Source organism: Rhinatrema bivittatum, chromosome 8 (genome assembly GCF_901001135.1).
Source record: "Rhinatrema bivittatum chromosome 8, aRhiBiv1.1, whole genome shotgun sequence".
NCBI lineage: Eukaryota > Metazoa > Chordata > Amphibia > Gymnophiona > Rhinatrematidae > Rhinatrema > Rhinatrema bivittatum.
The window spans coordinates 164,912,406-164,928,841 of NC_042622.1; the positions used below are offsets into that span (position 1 = coordinate 164,912,406).

At 49.4% G+C, this 16,436-nt stretch overlaps 1 protein-coding gene across 2 annotated transcripts in view; it reads left to right on the forward strand.

Annotated features, from left to right (window-relative positions):
- SUPT6H (SPT6 homolog, histone chaperone and transcription elongation factor) overlaps positions 1-16,436 on the forward strand; it is a 260,364-nt gene that overhangs the window by 202,991 nt on the left and 40,937 nt on the right. For both annotated transcript variants that reach the window (XM_029611011.1, XM_029611012.1), the window contains exons 27-32: positions 4,961-5,103; positions 5,363-5,503; positions 12,185-12,380; positions 12,624-12,862; positions 13,316-13,429; positions 13,584-13,708. In XM_029611011.1, the coding sequence (XP_029466871.1) occupies positions 4,961-5,103; positions 5,363-5,503; positions 12,185-12,380; positions 12,624-12,862; positions 13,316-13,429; positions 13,584-13,708 (958 nt within the window). The remainder of the gene's footprint in view (positions 1-4,960; positions 5,104-5,362; positions 5,504-12,184; positions 12,381-12,623; positions 12,863-13,315; positions 13,430-13,583; positions 13,709-16,436) is intronic.

Sequence of the window (16,436 nt, forward strand, 5' to 3'; positions counted from 1 at the left end):
GCAAATCGGTTCTTCAGCCACTGGAGGGAGCACGGCTCGGAGGGCGTGGATGCTCTGGCTCTCCCCTGGCTGGCGGACGTCCTTCTGTACGTGTTCCCCCTGTGGCCCCTGGTGGGGAAAGTTCTCAGAAGAATAGAACTCCATTGGGGACCCGTGGTTCTGGTAGCACCCGAGTGGCCACGCAGGCCGTGGTTCGCGGATCTTGTCAACCTAGCGATGGACGGGCCTCTGCGGCTAGGCCACCTTCCTCGGCTTCTTCGGTAGGGTCTCGTATTTTTCGACCAGGCCGATCGCGTCTGACTAGCGGCCTGGCTTTTGAACGGCGACGCCTGAGGCGTAAGGGCTACAAGGAAGAGGTCGTCTCCACCTTGCTGTGGGCCCAAAAGCAATCGACTTCTCTGGCTTACGTGCGTATCTGGAAGGTTTTTGAATCTGTTTGTGCGGAGTCAGGTATCTCAGCGCATTCCGCTCCGGTCTTGTTGGTCCTTTCTTTTCTCCAGAAGGAGCTTTCCAAGGGTCTTTCTTTTAGTTCTCTGCGCGTGCAAGTTTCAGCTCTCGGCTCTCTTCTGGGTCGGGTAGAAGGCCATCCTTTAGCAGGACACCCGGACGTGATTCGGTTCTTGAAGGGCGTCAAACACCTACGTCCGCCTTCTCGTACCACTTGCCCATCGTGGAGTCTTAACCTGGTCCTCCGGGCCCTCTGTGTGGCTCCGTTCGAACCTCTCCATCGCGCTACGTTAAAGGATCTTACGCTCAAGACTGTCTTCCTCGTCTCTATTTCCTCCGCTCACCGGATCTCCGAGATCTAAGCGTTGTCCTGTCAGGAACCCTTTTTGTGTTTTTTCCGATTCCGGGGTATCCCTCAAGACGGTCCCTTCTTTCTTATCAAAGGTTGTTTCTAACTTCCATGTCAACCAGTTGGTGGAACTCCCTGCGTTTTCCCCAAGGAGATTTCGGGTACGGCTGGGGGTGATCTCCGTAAGCTAGATGTCAAACAAGTTCTACTTCGCTATCTCCAGGTCACCAATGACTTTTGGGACTCAGATCATCTTTTTGTCCTTTGGAGTGGGCCCATTCGGGGTAAGCCAGCTTCTAAGACCACTATTGCATGGTGGTTGAAGGAAGAGATCTCCTCGGCCTATCTTTGCCAAGGTCGGGCGGTTCCCGAGGGCCTTAAGGCTCATTCATTGCGCTCTCAAGCTACTTCCTGGGCGGAGAGTCAATCTGTCTCTCCGCAGGAGATTTGCAGGGTCGCCACTTGGACGTCCTTGCATACTTTTGCTCGACACTATCGTCTGGATGTGCAAGCTCCGTTTTTTGGTTCTTTTGGGCGGCAAGTGCTTCGAGCGGGACTGTCTCTGTCCCACCCAATTTAGGGAAGCTTTGGTACATCCCACAGTCTGGACTGATCCGGGTACGTACAGGGAAAGGAAAATTAATTCTTACCTGTTAATTTTCGTTCCTGTAGTACTACGGATCAGTCCAGACGCCCTTCCCTGTCTGCCTTATTTCTGTCCTCTCGAAGCTTGTTTCTTGCAGATTCGCAGATTCTAATACTTCATTTTTGTGCAAGAATACTGAGCAATTTATAAATAAAGAATTAAAAAAAAAAAAAAAAAAGAATACTGAGCAATTACACTGGAAGCCTTAGTCATTTTGAATACCAAGTATATGCAAGAGCGTATAGTTATACCATGTTTCTTACATTGTTCTACAGTTGCTTCATTGAGCTTTCTGGTTACTTGCTTGATCCTATTCTGGTTTTATTTTCTGCTTTGACAATGGTTATGCTGAAGGGTTACAGGATAGGCTCTGTCCTCATATAGGATACCTGTTCAGGTTTAGTCTGTCTTCACCTGCTGGAAAGGAGGCTCAACCACAGTCTGGACTGATCCATGGTACTACAGGAACGAAAATTTAACAGGTAAGAACTAATTTTCCTTTCCCTGTATGTACCCAGATCAGTCCAGACTCCAGGGTTTTGCCTCCCCTCCAGCAGATGGCGACAGAGAAGTTTTAACGGACTCCGTCCATAACCCTGAGGTGCCACCTAGAGTCTGTCAGTATTTCTCTGTCTCCAGCAGATGTGGAGGTGCAAAACCTTTAGTCTGGGCTGAGTGTTACAGTTAGGTGTTAGTGGTAGGAATTGTTTTTCTGTTGGTGTTGGATAAAGAGGTTAGAGCTATTAAAAAAAAAAAAAAAAGGCGATACAGGGACAATGGACAAAAAAGGAATCCTCTTGGTCGATCAGTCGCTTGGAAACCAAAGTGGTTCATTTAGCGCTTCAGGCCCTTCTTCCCTTAGTAGAGGGGAGATCAGTGAGGGTACTCTCCGACAATGCGACGACAGTAGGTTACATCAATTGTCAGGGTGGAACACGGAGTAGTCCAGTGGTGGCAGAGGCTCAGCTCTTGATCAACTGGGCGGAACAGCACCTGTACAGGATAACGGCCTCTCACATTGCCGGAGTGGACATTGTGCAGGCCGATTTTCTCAGTCGCCACCAGTTGGATCTGGGGAAGTGGAAACTCTCTGAGGAGGCCTTTCATCTTCTGTGCGACTGCTGGTCCTGGCCCGCCATGGACCTGATGACGACGTACCGCAATGCCAAGGCTCCCTGGTTCTTCAGCCGTCGATGGGAGCCAGGGGCAGAGGGGGTGGACGCTCTGGTCGTCCCCTGGCCAAAGGACATTCTGTTGTACGTCTTTCCACCGTGGCCGTTGGTCAGCAAGGTTCTACGCCACATTGAGGTTCATTCAGGCAAGGTGATACTCGTGGCGCCGGAGTGGCCTCGGTGACGGTGGTTTGCGGACTTCCTGAACTTGGCAGTAGACGGTCTGCTGAAGTTTTGTCAGTCTCCGAATCTCCTGCATCAGGGTCCTGTTTATTTCGGAGAGGCAGCTCGCTTTTGTCTAGCGGCATGGCTTTTGAAAGGCGAAGATTAAGGAGTAAGGGTTACTCGAATGCAGTTATAGCCACACTCTTACGTTCCCGTAAAATTTCTACCTCCATGGCGTACGTTAGAGTTTGGCGAGTGTTTGAATCCTGGTATCTAGACCACGAAGTGCAGCCATCCAGGGCTTCAATTCCGGATGTTCTGGATTTCTTGCAGGTAGGGTTAGCCAAGGGGTTGGCGTTCAATTCCCTACAAGTGCAGGTGGCGGCCCTGGATTGTTTTCGTGGAAAGGTGCAGGGAATTGCCCTAGCCTCTCATTCGGATGTGGCTCGTTTTCTGAGAGGAGTTAAGTATCTGCAAACCCCGGCCTGGAGCCCTTGCCCCTCATGGAAGCTGAATTTGGTTCTCTACCCTTTGTAATGCTCCTTTTGAACCATTGAAATGAGCAATACTGAAGGATCTGACATTGAAGGTAGTTTTTCTGGTGGCTATTTCGTCAGCAAGGCGAGTTTCCAAGATTCAGGCCTTATCTTGCAGGGAGCCTTTCTTATGGATTTCTGAAGCAGGAGTTTCCTTAAGAACAGTTCCCTCCTTTCTCCCGAAGGTATTGTCTTCTTTTCATTTAAATCAGTCAGTGGAGCTCCCTTCCTTCACGGGCCTGGATTCTTTTACTCCAGAATCTAGAGACTTAAGGAAGTTGGACATAAAGAGGGTGTTGTTGTGTTACTTAGAAGTTACGAATAGTTTCCATCTCTCAGACCATCTGTTCGTCCTATGGAGTGGACTTAAGACGGGTCATAGAGCTTCAAGAGTCACTATTGCACGATGGCTAAAGGAGGCTATTGTGTCCGGCATACCTTGTTCAGGGCCGTCCGATTCCGCTTTGTCTTAAGGCGCGTTCTACTGTATCGCAAGCAATCTTGTGGGTGGAATGTCAGCAGGTGTCGCCACAAGAGATTTGTAGAGCGGCTACCTAGAAATCTACTCATACCTTTGACAACATTATCGTCTGGATGTCTGGGCTCCGGAGACCGGTTCCTTTGGGGCTAGTGTGCTCTGAGCGAGACTCTCTCAGTCCCACCCTGGTTAGGGAAGCTTTGGTACATCCCAGGAGTCTGGACTGATCCGGGTACGTACAGGGAAAGGAAAATTGGTTCTTACCTGCTAATTTTCATTCCTGTAGTACCACGGATCAGTCCAGAGTCCCGCTCATGGGGAAACAGAGAGTCCACTCGGCCCTTAGTTAGTCATTTTTCTGCAAGTTTACCGAATGCCCCCCTTTTCAGGGTAAGAGTATGGGCATATTTTCGGTCATTGAGTTACAAGTTTTTCATTCCCTCTGCTCTGCGGGGGGGAGGTTGTTTATGTGGAAGTTATGGTTTAAAGTTGTTCTGCTTGGGTACAGTTTAATACTGACAGACTCTAGGTGGCACCTCAGAGGTATAGGACGGAGTCCGTTAAAACTTCTGTCTCCATCTGCTGGAGGGGAGGCAAATCCCAGGAGTCTGGACTGATCTGTGGTGGTACAGGAACAAAAGTTAGCAGGTAAGAACCAATTTTCCTATGTTGAGGAAAGACCAGGACTTTTTAGAAAAATTATTTAAAAAAATAATAAAATATTGTTGCACTATTTCAATTCAAAACAAGTGTATTTCACTGTTAACATTTGTAACATATATATTATCTTGATAAAATTGTTGATTTTTGTACTTTTTATTTGTATATAGTTTTTAAATATTTAAAACAATGTGGTTTTCAGTGAAAAATATTAACTTTTTTGCATAGTCAGAGGTGTGAATCTTTATCAAAATTGTGTACATTTGCTACAGAATTGCAGCAGCATTTTCAAAAATCTGCAACAGAATTTGCTAACTCTTGCCTTAGAATCTTGAAAAAAAATTTCCACAAGAAACTAGGGGCTCTGATCGAAAGGTTTTAATTTCAAGTGACCACAGGGCAAGTTTTTTTTTCATCGGAGGTAGAGGTTCTGTCCTGGGTATCCTTTATTGAAAGGGCTTGTTTTCTGGTTCCTCTCTGAGATTGTTCTATTGTCCTCTTCTCCAGGCAAATTGATCATCTGTTACGTAACGGGCATTGCACACCGGCGGCCTCAGGGTGAGAGCTATGATCAAGCCATCAGGAATGATGAGAGCGGGCTCTGGCAGTGTCCCTTCTGTCAGCAAGATAACTTCCCAGAGCTCAGTGAGGTAATATCAGTCAGCCAAAAGGATTGAAGTTGCTGAGCTTTTCCTGCTTTCAAGTTTCTACAGGCTGAAGTTGTAGCCCTGTGGCATGCCTTGTAGGTGTGCAGAGTGGTATGGGGTAGAAGGGAGAGAATGGTGAGAGTTTTAAGGAGGCTACCGCCTGAGAAACCCTAAGGTCAGGAAAGAATTGGTGTAGGATCCATCAATGTGATCAGAGCCATTGTAAATGTTTGTTGCTGACCTTTCTGCTCTTCTCCTCTAGGTATGGAATCACTTTGACAGTGGCTCATGCCCTGGTCAGGCAATAGGGGTTAAGACCAGACTGGATAATGGGGTCACAGGCTTCATACCGACAAAGTTTCTCAGTGACAAAGTGGTCAAGCGCCCAGAAGAAAGAGTCAAGGTGGGAAAGGAGTCTGGAGTGAATGGGTGTGCAAGAGTGAGAAGGCTGGGGCCAGAAGGTGGTCTGGAACACCTGACTGTGGAAGGCTTAGATCAGGGATGGCCAACTCCAGCTCTCAAAATCTACAAACAGGCCAGGTTTTCAGGATATCCACAATGAGTATGCATGAGAGAGATTTGCATGCATTGCCTCCATTTTGTGCAAATCTATTTCATGCATATTCATTGTGGATATCCTGAAAAACAAGCCTGTTTGTAGCTCTTAAGGACCAGAGTTGGCCACTCTGGCTTAGATGGACAAGGTCCAGAGTTCAGAGCACCTGGCCATGGGGATGATTGGGAGGGAATGAAGCAGGGAAGTGTCTGGGGTGCCTAGCCAAGAGAGAAGAGAGGCCATAGAAGCATCTAGAGTGAATGTTTGCACTTACGGTTATTGGCCAAACTTCATAGATTCCTCTTCATCCAATCAGACCAGTCCATACGCAGTGTTAAGCACACCAACCAGCAGATGGAGACAGGGATCCACAGACTCGCTGATGTCACCTCATATATATCTCTGTGCTGATACCAGCCTGCCAGTATTCTTGGTCTCCAGCAGATAGAGGACATACATCCTGTGCTGTGGACTGGCCTGTCTGACTAGGTTTAGTTGGCAGGCTCCTGGGGTGACAAATTAGTTCTCCCTCCCTTAATTGAGAAGAAACCTGCCTGTGGGTATACTGATCGGGGAGGTGGTCTCCAGTGGTGACAACTGTTTCTTTTCTTTCCTCTGTAAAGCAATTTGTTCCCTGGGGAAATCCAGGAGGCTTTTTTTTTTTTTACTTCCTGTCTTCCCCCCTTTCCTCCCCCTGCCCAGATCGCTCTGCTCTCTAGTGTCTGACTAATTGTGGGGACGGTATTTCTTCAAATTTTTACTTGCTTCCAGCTGGTAGTTAATAAAAATTCCCTGTACATACCCGGATCAGTCCAGACTCCTGGTTTTGCCTCCCCACCAGCAGATGGAGAGACAGAAGTTTTGACAGACTCTGCTCTATACCCTGAGGTGCCACTTATAGTCCGTCAGCATTTCTCTGTCTCCAGCAGATGGTGGAGGTGCTCAACCCTACAGTCTGTAGTTCAAAAAAAAAAAAGGAGGATAGCTTAGTTAAGGTTTCTTTTAAAAAAAAAAAAATGGGGAAAAGTGAAGAGAATTTTAAAAAACGAGCAAATCCAAGGAGAGTTATTAGAGCCTCCCAGGGGGCTGGCAGGTCCCGAGGGGGCCATCCCTCCTGGTATTCAAGGCTAGAGGCGATAGGGGTTAAGAGTCCGTTGCCTGGTCTGTCATCTGCCTCGGGGGTGATACTGGGGAGCCCGGCTCACTCACCCAGGAAAACAGGATCTGTTCCAGCAGGTTTGGAAATGTTTAAAAAAAAAAAATTATCAAGCATATTGTGCGCTTACCTGCAGGGCAAACTCTCTGTTCTCTTCTCTTGTGCACTGGTTTGCTTCCGCCGCAGGCTTTCTCTCTGCCGTCCTGTCCCCAAGGCTTCAGTTATGCCGTGTGTGCGGCGACGCAAAGGTGTGCGTCTCAAGGAAACGGTCTGTGTTCAGCCTCCTTTCCGGGCGGCGAGGGAGCCTCAGGGAGCACTGGGAGTGAAGTTTTCTAGCCGCGCAGAGAGCCCGGGGGAGTTGCAGACCGCATCCGGTCTCATAGGATCCGTTCCCGCTGAGCGCAGGAACGGCAACCATTTTGTCAACGTTTTGCACGGTAGCGCAAATCACGGAGGGGGAGGGGAATTCCCCCCCTCCTTTGTCCCCTCAGAGGGCAGCCTTCGGGGAAGTCGAACCGTCACATGAGTTACCTGGGCCGGCAGAGGAGAGCTCTGAGGGGGCTTCAGACTGCTCCTGTTCTTTTTCCCCTGACTTTATCATGCTCATGCATAAGGCTTTCAAAGCTTGGAGGGCAGCAAAAAGGCAGTCAAGCAGCAGCGCTGGGCACCAGTCGGACGGTTCTGGGAGCTGGAACCCTACGAGGTCCAGACCTCTAGATGGAGCAGGGGGCAGGAAGGCTAAGCGCCCCCTTCGGCCCACCTTGTCTCGCTCGGGGGCGGACTCATCCTCTGAGGTCTCTGAGTCAGAGGAACAGGACTTTAGGGGCAAACCGCCCCCCCCCCCCCCCAGGGGCGGATACCGATGGAGTCCAGGATCCTTTTTCCAGTACAGGGTCCCATGGGATGGACGGAGATGACCCTAAGGTGGTCCGTCTCTTCCGGAGGGACAAGTTAGGACCCCTTATCCCAGCAATCCTAGAGGAATTGGGCATTGACAGCCCTCCGGAGGACTCTCAGATGGGGTCCGTGGGATCCGGTCATGGTTGGGCTTCGAGGTCCAACCAGGTCTTTTCATTTTCATCTGTCTGTCACGGATTTGTTGTATCGTGAATTGGATACTCCAGATTTAGGTCTCAAAGTTAGCAAGGCGATGGATAAGCTTTACCCCTTGCCAGAAGAAGCCCTGGAACTCCTCCATATTCCTAAGGTGGATGGCAGTGTTCGCTGTTACTAAAAAGACCACCATTCCAGTGACGGGGGCGACGGCCCTCAAGGATCTCCAAGACCGTAAGCTAGAAGTCCAGCTCAAAAAGATTTTTGAAGTATCCTCCCTCTGAGTCAGAGCTGCTGTGTGCAGCAGTTTCTCCTCAAGAGCAGGTCTGCGCTGGGTGCAGCTATTGCAGAATAACACGTCATTGTCGGAAGAGGAGGTTGTACAGCCGGGGTGCCTAGAAGCTGTGGTGGCCTACAGTGCGGATGCTCTTTATGACCTGTTACGGACCTCTGCCTGGACTGTGGTCTCAGCGGTTTCTGGCTGCGGAACTGGTCTGCTGATGTCTCTTCTAAGGCCCAGTTAGGATCTCTGCCTTTTAAGGACAAGCTTCTCTTTTGGAAGGATTTGGAGGATATGATTCAATCCTTGGGAGAGAACAAGGTGCATTGTCTTCCGGAGGATAAGCCTAAACTGTGAAGTTTTCCTTCGTCTCGTTCTCGAGGGAATCAGAGATTTCGATCATCCCGCTCAGCAGGCTCTTCATCTCGACAGAATGTTGGCAGACAACAGTCTTGGTCCCAGTCCTTTCGAGGGCGTCGGTTTGGCAGATCTGGAACTTCCCAAGCTGCAGGCGGGCTTAAGTCTGCGCAATGAGGCAAGGCCGGTCCATTCCTCTGTTCCGGTAGTGGGAGGCAGGTAAAATTCCTCGTAAAACCTCTCTCTGTTTTACGAGGAATGGGCCAAACTGACAATGGACCAGTGGGTCCTCAACGTGATAAGACATGGCTACGCTTTAGATTTTGCTCGGTGCCCTCAAGACCGCTTTCTCTTTTCCCCGTGCTCATACAGGGAGAAACGCCAGGCGATAGAGGACACTTTGTGTTGTCTACTCGATCTCGGAGCCATTGTTCCGGTTCTGCCAGTGGAGCAGTGAAGAGGCCCATCCTAGATTTGAAGAGGGTCAACAGATGTCTGAGTGCCCCGCTTTCGCATGGAGACGCTGCAGTCCATCATTGCATTAGTTCGCAAGGGGGAGTATCTAGCATCACTGGATCTCACAGAAGCATATTTGCACATCGGAATTTAGACCGCTCACCGGAGATTCCTCAGGTTTTACGGCCTGGGTCACCATTTAGCAGTTCTGCGCTCTTCCTTTCGGACTGGCCACGGCGCCAAGGACCCTTTACCAAGGTCATGGTGGTGGTGGCGGCAGAGCTTCGGAAGAAGGGCTTGTTGGTCCATCCCTATCTGGATGATTGGGTCATTCGGGCGAAGTCGGAGTCTTTGTCACTCGGCAGTAGACCGGATTCTTCAGCTGCTGAAGTCGCTGGATTGGGTGGTCAATTTAGCCACAAGCCAATTGATTTCCCTCCCAGTCCTTGGAGTTCCTAGGAGCCCTGTTCAACACTTGTCTTGGCAGGGTTTTTCTCACTGAGGAGTGCATTGTCAAGCTACAAGGCCAGGTTTGGGACTTACTAGCTCAGGGTCTTCCCAGGGTTTTTCACTACTTGCGGGTCCTCTGTTCGATGGCTTCTACCTTGGAGCTGGTTCCCTGGGCATTTACTCATATGAGACCTCTTCAATCAGCGTTGCTTTCCCGTTGGAGCCCGGTGTCCGAGCAATGTCATCTTCCCCTACCTCTTACAGACTCTGCACGTTCCAGTCTCGATTGGTGGCTCCTCTCGGACAATTTATGCCAAGGAGTCAGTTTGGAGGTTCCTGCTTGGACGGTGGTCACCACGGCCGCCAGTCTCTCCGCCTGGGGAGCAGTGTGCCAGGGGAAGTCAGTGCAGGGCCAATGGTCGGTGGAGGAATGCCAATGGTCGATCAATTGCCTGGAAACCAGGGCAGTACGGTTAGCACTTCAAGCCAATCTCCTGCTGCTGCAGGGCAAGTCTGTCGGGGTTCTATCGGACAATGCGACAGCCGTGGCCTATATCAATCGCCAAGGGGGAACAAAGAGTCGACCGGTGGCGATCGAGGCCCAGCAATTAATAAACTGGGCGGAGCAACACCTAGCCAGCATCTCAGCTTCTCACATCGCAGGGGTGGACAACGTCCAAGCCGATTTTCTCAGTCGTCATCGTCTCGATCCAGAGGAGTGGGAGCTCTCCGAGGAAGCAATCCATCTCATTTGCAGCAAGTGTTCCAGACCGAGGGTTGATCTGATGGTGACCTTTAGGAATGCAAAGGCCCCTCGTTTCTTCAGTTGGCACTGGGAGCCAATGGCGGAAGGGGTGGATGCTTTGGTGCTGGAGTGGCCAAGGCACCTCCTTCTGTATGTGTTCCCGCCATGGCCTCTCATCAGCAAAATGCTGAGGCACATCGAAGCTCACCCATCCAAAGTGATCTTAATAGCACCGGAATGGCCGAGGCGTCCATGGTTTTCAGACCTCGTAAATCTGTCAGTGGAAGGGCCCCTGCGGTTTCGAGATCTTCCGAATCTTCTGCATCAGGGCCCTGTTTGTTTGGAGGAGGCCGATCGCTTTTGTCTTGCGGCATGGATTATGAGAGGAAAAGACTGAAGAGCAAAGGTTATTCAGACACGGTCATCACTACCCTTTTGCGTTCCAGGAAGACCTCCACTGCCTTAGCTTATTTAAGGGTGTGGAAGGTTTTTGAGTCTTGATGTGTAGACCACAATGTGTGGATCCTACTCGCGCTCTGGTGCCCGATATATTATCTTTCCTGCAGGCCGGCCTAGTTAAAAGCCTTGCATGTAGTTCGTTACGGGTGCAAGTATTGGCTCTCGGTTGTTTCCGTGATAAAATACAAGGAGTCTCTTTGGCTACGCATCTGGACATAACTCAGTTTCTCCGCAGGGCAAAGCACCTGCATCCTCCAGTCAGAGATCCTTGTCCATCGTGGAATCTAAATTTGGTCCTCCGAGTTCTATGTGTGGCACCTTTTGAGCCTTTAAAACGGGCAATGCTGAAGGATCTTACCTTGAAGGTGTTTTTTCTCGTGACTATTTCCACAGCTCGCCGAGTATCTGAGCTCCAGGCTTTGTCTTGCAGGGAGCGTTTCCTAAGAATAACGGATACGGGGATCTCCTTACGGACGGTTCCTTCCTTTCTTCCGAAGGTGGCATTTCACTTGACTCAGTCGATAGAACTTCCGTCCTTTCCAGACTTCAACCGCCTTGATCCTCAAGATAGAGATCTAAGGAAACGACGTACGCCGTGTTCCGTTACGTTATTTGGAGGTTACTAATAGCTTCCGTATGTCGGATCATCTTTTTGTCCTTTGGTGTGGTCCCAAACAAGGATACAAGGCGTCTAGGGCTACGATTGTCTGCTGGTTAAAGGAGGCTATTAGTTAAGCCTATTTGCTTCGCAGTCGGCCACTTCTGGTCGGTCTTAAAGTACATTCTACGCGGTCGCAGGCGGCCTCGTGGGCAGAGTGTCAGCAAATTTCGCCACAGGAGATTTGTAGAGCTGCTACTTGGAAGTCTTTGCACACCTTTGCTAGGCATTACAGATTGGACATTCAGGCCCCAGGATCTGGGGGGTTTGAAGGTGTAATTCGAGCAGGGGACTCAGGGTCCCACCTTGTGTAGTGGAGCTCTGGTACATCCCAGGAGTCTGGATTGATCCGAGTACGTACAGGGAAAGAAAATTGGTTCTTACCTGCTAATTTTCATTCCTGTAGTACCACAGATCAGTCCAAGGTCCCACCCTTTTTCAACATGAAGAAAATGGAGAGTCCGCTCATTCAATATTACCTTATGTTCTCTGCAGGCAGGTTTAACTCACTAAACTTGGGTTTAGTGAGCAGATTTTTAGCAGGATTGGAGTTTACAATGTTCTGGTTAATTGGTTTTAAGTTCTTCTTTAATATATCAAAATACTGACTGACTGTAGGTGGCACCTCAGGCAGGGTATAGGGCAGAGTCGGTCAAAACTTCTCTGTCTCCATCTGCTGGTGGGGAGGCAAAACCAGGAGTCTGGACTGATCCGTGGTACTACAGGAACAAAAATTAGCAGGTAAGAACCAATTTTCCTGTAAAATTGCTTTTGAGAGACAGGTTTCTTGGAGGCCTTATGGCTCTTTATTTCTTTATTTGGATCCTTCGAATAATTTCCTATCTGGTCTATGTCTGTATGGAGGACTGACTGCTCTTTGTACCATGTTGCTGATGTGATGGCTTTTTCTCTAGGTGGGAATGACTGTTCACTGCCGAATCATGAAGATCGACATTGAAAAGTTCAGTGTGGACATGACCTGCCGGACGTCTGACCTAATGGATAAAAATAATGAGTGGAAATTGCCTAAAGATACATATTATGACTTTGATGCTGAGGCAGCTGATCAGAAACTAGAAGAGGACTGGAAGAAGAAACAGCAACGTACAAGTGAGTTCATTTCTCTGCCTAACCTCATGCTGCCAAATTAAATTCTTGACACACAAGATTTTAATAGCACCTTTTGAAATAATACAGCATGGTACAGTTAGCATTAGGCTTTTGGTTATTAGTTGATTTTGTATTGGGAGAGTCACTTGGAGTGTCTCTCTTTCCTGTTAGTTACTGGTCAGTTTACTCTTTAAGATGAAAAGTGTTCTTTATTGGTGCAATGGCTTGCCTGGTCTCTCACAGCATACATCAAGAGGGTGATCGCTCATCCCTCATTCCACAACATTAATTTCAAGCAAGCGGAGAAAATGATGGAGACCATGGACCAAGGAGATGTGATCATCAGGCCCAGTAGCAAGGGTGAGAATCACCTGACTGTCACTTGGAAAGTGAATGAGGGCATCTACCAGCATGTGGATGTGCGCGAGGAGGGGAAGGAGAACGCGTTCAGCCTGGGCTCCACCCTATGGATTAATAATGAGGTAGGAAGAGGAAAGGCTTGGGAATGTATGACAGTTTGGGTGTGCCCCAGAGATGTTTTTTTCTTCCCAATCATGGATTGGAATGAGACAGTTAATGCTTTCTCATTTTCCTGTTGTACGCAGTTCCCTGTGGTCCTCCATCTACTGTCTTTCAAACAGCTGTTAAGTTACTGGACAGCATTTACTATCACTGGTGGTTTTAACAATCCTGGTACTTCTAAGATACCTTTAATATCTGCAGCAGGCTTTGGGATAATTTACAGTTCCCCTGTATCGGGTTTGTCTGTGGAACTGTTACATGTCATGTGGGCTGCCAAGGGCAGGGCATACACCACTGGTTTTTGCTGGTGTTGCATGGATCTTGGTATTGGCAAGTTAAGGATTAATGTTGGCTAAAATGATTAGATAAAATAAGGAGAGCATTGACAGTAAAAAGTACTTCTTTCCTGCTAGGAGTTTGAGGATCTGGATGAGATCATTGCTCGCTATGTTCAGCCAATGGCATCCTTTGCCAGAGACCTCTTGAGCCACAAGTACTACCAGGACAGCAGTGGTGGAGAGAGGAAGGTGAGTTGGTGCGATGGAGCTGAGAGCATCTGCCAGCTAAGCACGGTTCGAGTCTCCACTGTGAAGGAGTTTGGTGTCCAGCATTTTACAGAGTAGGGAACATATTTCAGCACTTCCTAAGTCAAAGTGGGGTTGTCTTTTGTTTTTCTACCAGAAACTGGAAGAACTTCTAATAAAGTCTAAAAAGGAGAAGCCAACCTTTATTCCATATTATATCTCTGCTTGTAAAGACCTTCCAGGGAAATTCCTACTGGGGTACCAGCCTCGAGCCAAACCAAGGTGAGTGTCTCCAAAGCAGGTCAGACCAACAGTCACAGTCTTAACCTGCAGCCCCATATAACCACCCCAACACTACTGTAATCTTCATTAATTGGAGCCGGCCCAAGACTCACTCTCTCTCACCCCACTGCCATGTGTTCATTCACTCGCTGGAACAGGCCAGTAGTCAGTCTATATCTGTAGCCCCCCTATAACCACCCCATCTCTCCTGTACCCTCATTCCCTCATTGGAGCAAGCTCCAGAACCCTTCCATTCACTGCAGGTTTATTCACTCATTGGGCAAGCCATGTAACTTGCGCCGCCCCCCCCCCCCCCCCCCCCATGCTCATGTATTGTCTATAGCAAGTCATATCCTCAATCTGCAGCCCCCCTCTCCCCCAGTCTTCACCTTATGTTCCCTGTACGTATCCAGATTATTCAAGACTCCAGGGTTTTGCCTCCCTGCCAGCAGATGGAGGCATAGAAAGTTTTGCTGACACTGTACATAACCCAGTGTGTCACCTACAGGAACAAAAGTTAGCAGGTAAAAACCAATTTTCCTGAACATACCCAGATCAGTCCAGACCCAGTGGGTAATGCACTCCCACCAGCAGATGGAGGCAGAGAATAAAACTTCGAGGCACTGCTATATACCAAGTGTGCCACCTGCAGTTCCTCAGTATTTCTCTGTCTCCAGTAGATGGTGGTGGTGCATACCTGCAGCTCTTGGCTGAGTTCTCTGGAGTTGGTTGCTCCCCGAAGTGCCAGGTTCCGTTTTGGGCCATCCCTCGGGTAAAGCTGGGCGAATGGGGAGGGGGTTCCCTGTACGTACACAAATCAGTCCAGACACCTGGGTTTTGCCTCCCCTCCAGCAGATGGAGACAGAGAAGTTTTTCAAAACAAACCCTGGCATATATACCAAAGTGCCACCCACAGTCCCTCAGTCTTACTCTGTCTCCAGCAGATGGCAGAGGTGCAAAACCCACAGTCTTTTCTGATTTAAAAAAAAAAAAAAAAAAAAAAAAGGAATTAGAATAGTTAGCTAGGGACTTCTGTTCCTTTATTTGTTAAAAAAAAGAAGAAGGCCTGTTAGTCTCCCAGGGGGTTGGCAGGTCCTGAGGGGACCATCCTCCCTGGTCGAGGCAGCTGCTCAAGAGGGTCGAGGGCCCTGCCTTGGTGGAGTAGCAGCAGTGGGGTGATACCGGGGAGCCCAGCTCACTCACCCCAGCAGCAGGAGCAGGACCTGTCCAGAACCAAGGACAGTGCGGGGGCAGGTTTGCGATTTCCAAAAAAAAAAAAGTTTTCAGTTAATTTTTTGCCGCGCCGATTCTCCGGTACCACCACCCCCCGTCTCCTCCCGATCTGCGTCGCAGTCTTTTCTTGCAGTTTTCTCCTTTTCTCTTCATTCCCTGTACGTTTTCTCCTTTTCATTCCCTGTTCGTTTTCTCCTTTTCTCTTCATTCCCTGTACGTACCAGGATCAGTCCAGACTGCTGGGTTATGCCTCCCTTCCAGCAGATGCCTCCCTTCCAGCAGATGGAATCAGAGAAAAGCTGAAAAGCACCCCCTAGATATACTAGTGTGCCACCTGCGATCCCTCAGTATTTCTCTGACTCCAGCAGATTGAGAGGCATAACCTGCGGTCCTGATCCTTTTCAGATTTATCATTGATTGCACAGGTTTATCATTGATTGCACAGGTTTGACTGTACCAGCACCTCTGACTAAACCAATTTTCTTTTGTTTAAACAAACAACACACAGGATTTTATAGTTAACATTACAATTAGTTTAGGAATATTTAAGTTTTCTTATCTGGCTGAGCGGAGGCATAAATTATGGCAGGCTAGACAGGGCAGTGCCCTAAAGCCAAGTTCCCGGAGCTTTTATTTTACCTGAGTGGCCAGGGGGAGTATTCACCGGTGAGCCGGTCACTCTCCCCCCCCTTCCTTTATTCCAGAGATGACCATTCCTCTGAAGGGGACTCGCAGTTTCCCATAGCAAGGGGACTGCTGGTATATTTGAGGGGGCTTGATTGCTTTTCTTGATTGAAAAAATAAATAAATAATAGGAGGAGGAGACTCACAGCCTGTTCGTGACGGGCCAGTAGTACATTCTTTTTTCAACCCTGGCCTGCCATGAAACGGCCCCGGGGCTCCGGAGGAGGTGGACCCTTCACCCAGCGCGACAGCTTTCCCCTTCATAATTTTTCGCGTGCTTTTGCTGCCAGCAGTACGACCGCCATGCCGCACGCCTCCGCCTGCACGGCCTGCTGGGAGTCGGGGACACGGCTCTCCCGGGAGGGTCTCTGCTCCCGGTGTATCCCCAGGGGCGAGGGACCCTCTCAGAGACCGAGGTCAGCCTGTGGCTCTCCCTTTTCGTGGCCGCACGAACCGCGAAGAATTCCAGCGGCTCAGGGGCAAAGGCCTGCCCCGCCCCCACTCGGCGAGGGAGCGGCGGCCATTTTATCTGTGCCGAGCACAGACACTGATGCAGCGTTGGAAGGAAAGGATTTCTCTCCTATCTCCCGCCTGCCTTAAGTCCCCAGCGCGATCGCAATTTCGCAACGAATTTAGACCCCCCCCCTTCTCGGCCTGCGGGGGGGGGGGGGCCTTAAAGAGGGCACCTCCATTTTCATCGCGATTTGTTCTTTTAATGCATAAAGCCTACTTCCCTGTACGTACCAGGATCAGTCCAGGACACCTGGGTTGTGACTCCGCACCAGTAGATGGAGACAGACTAAAACTTGTG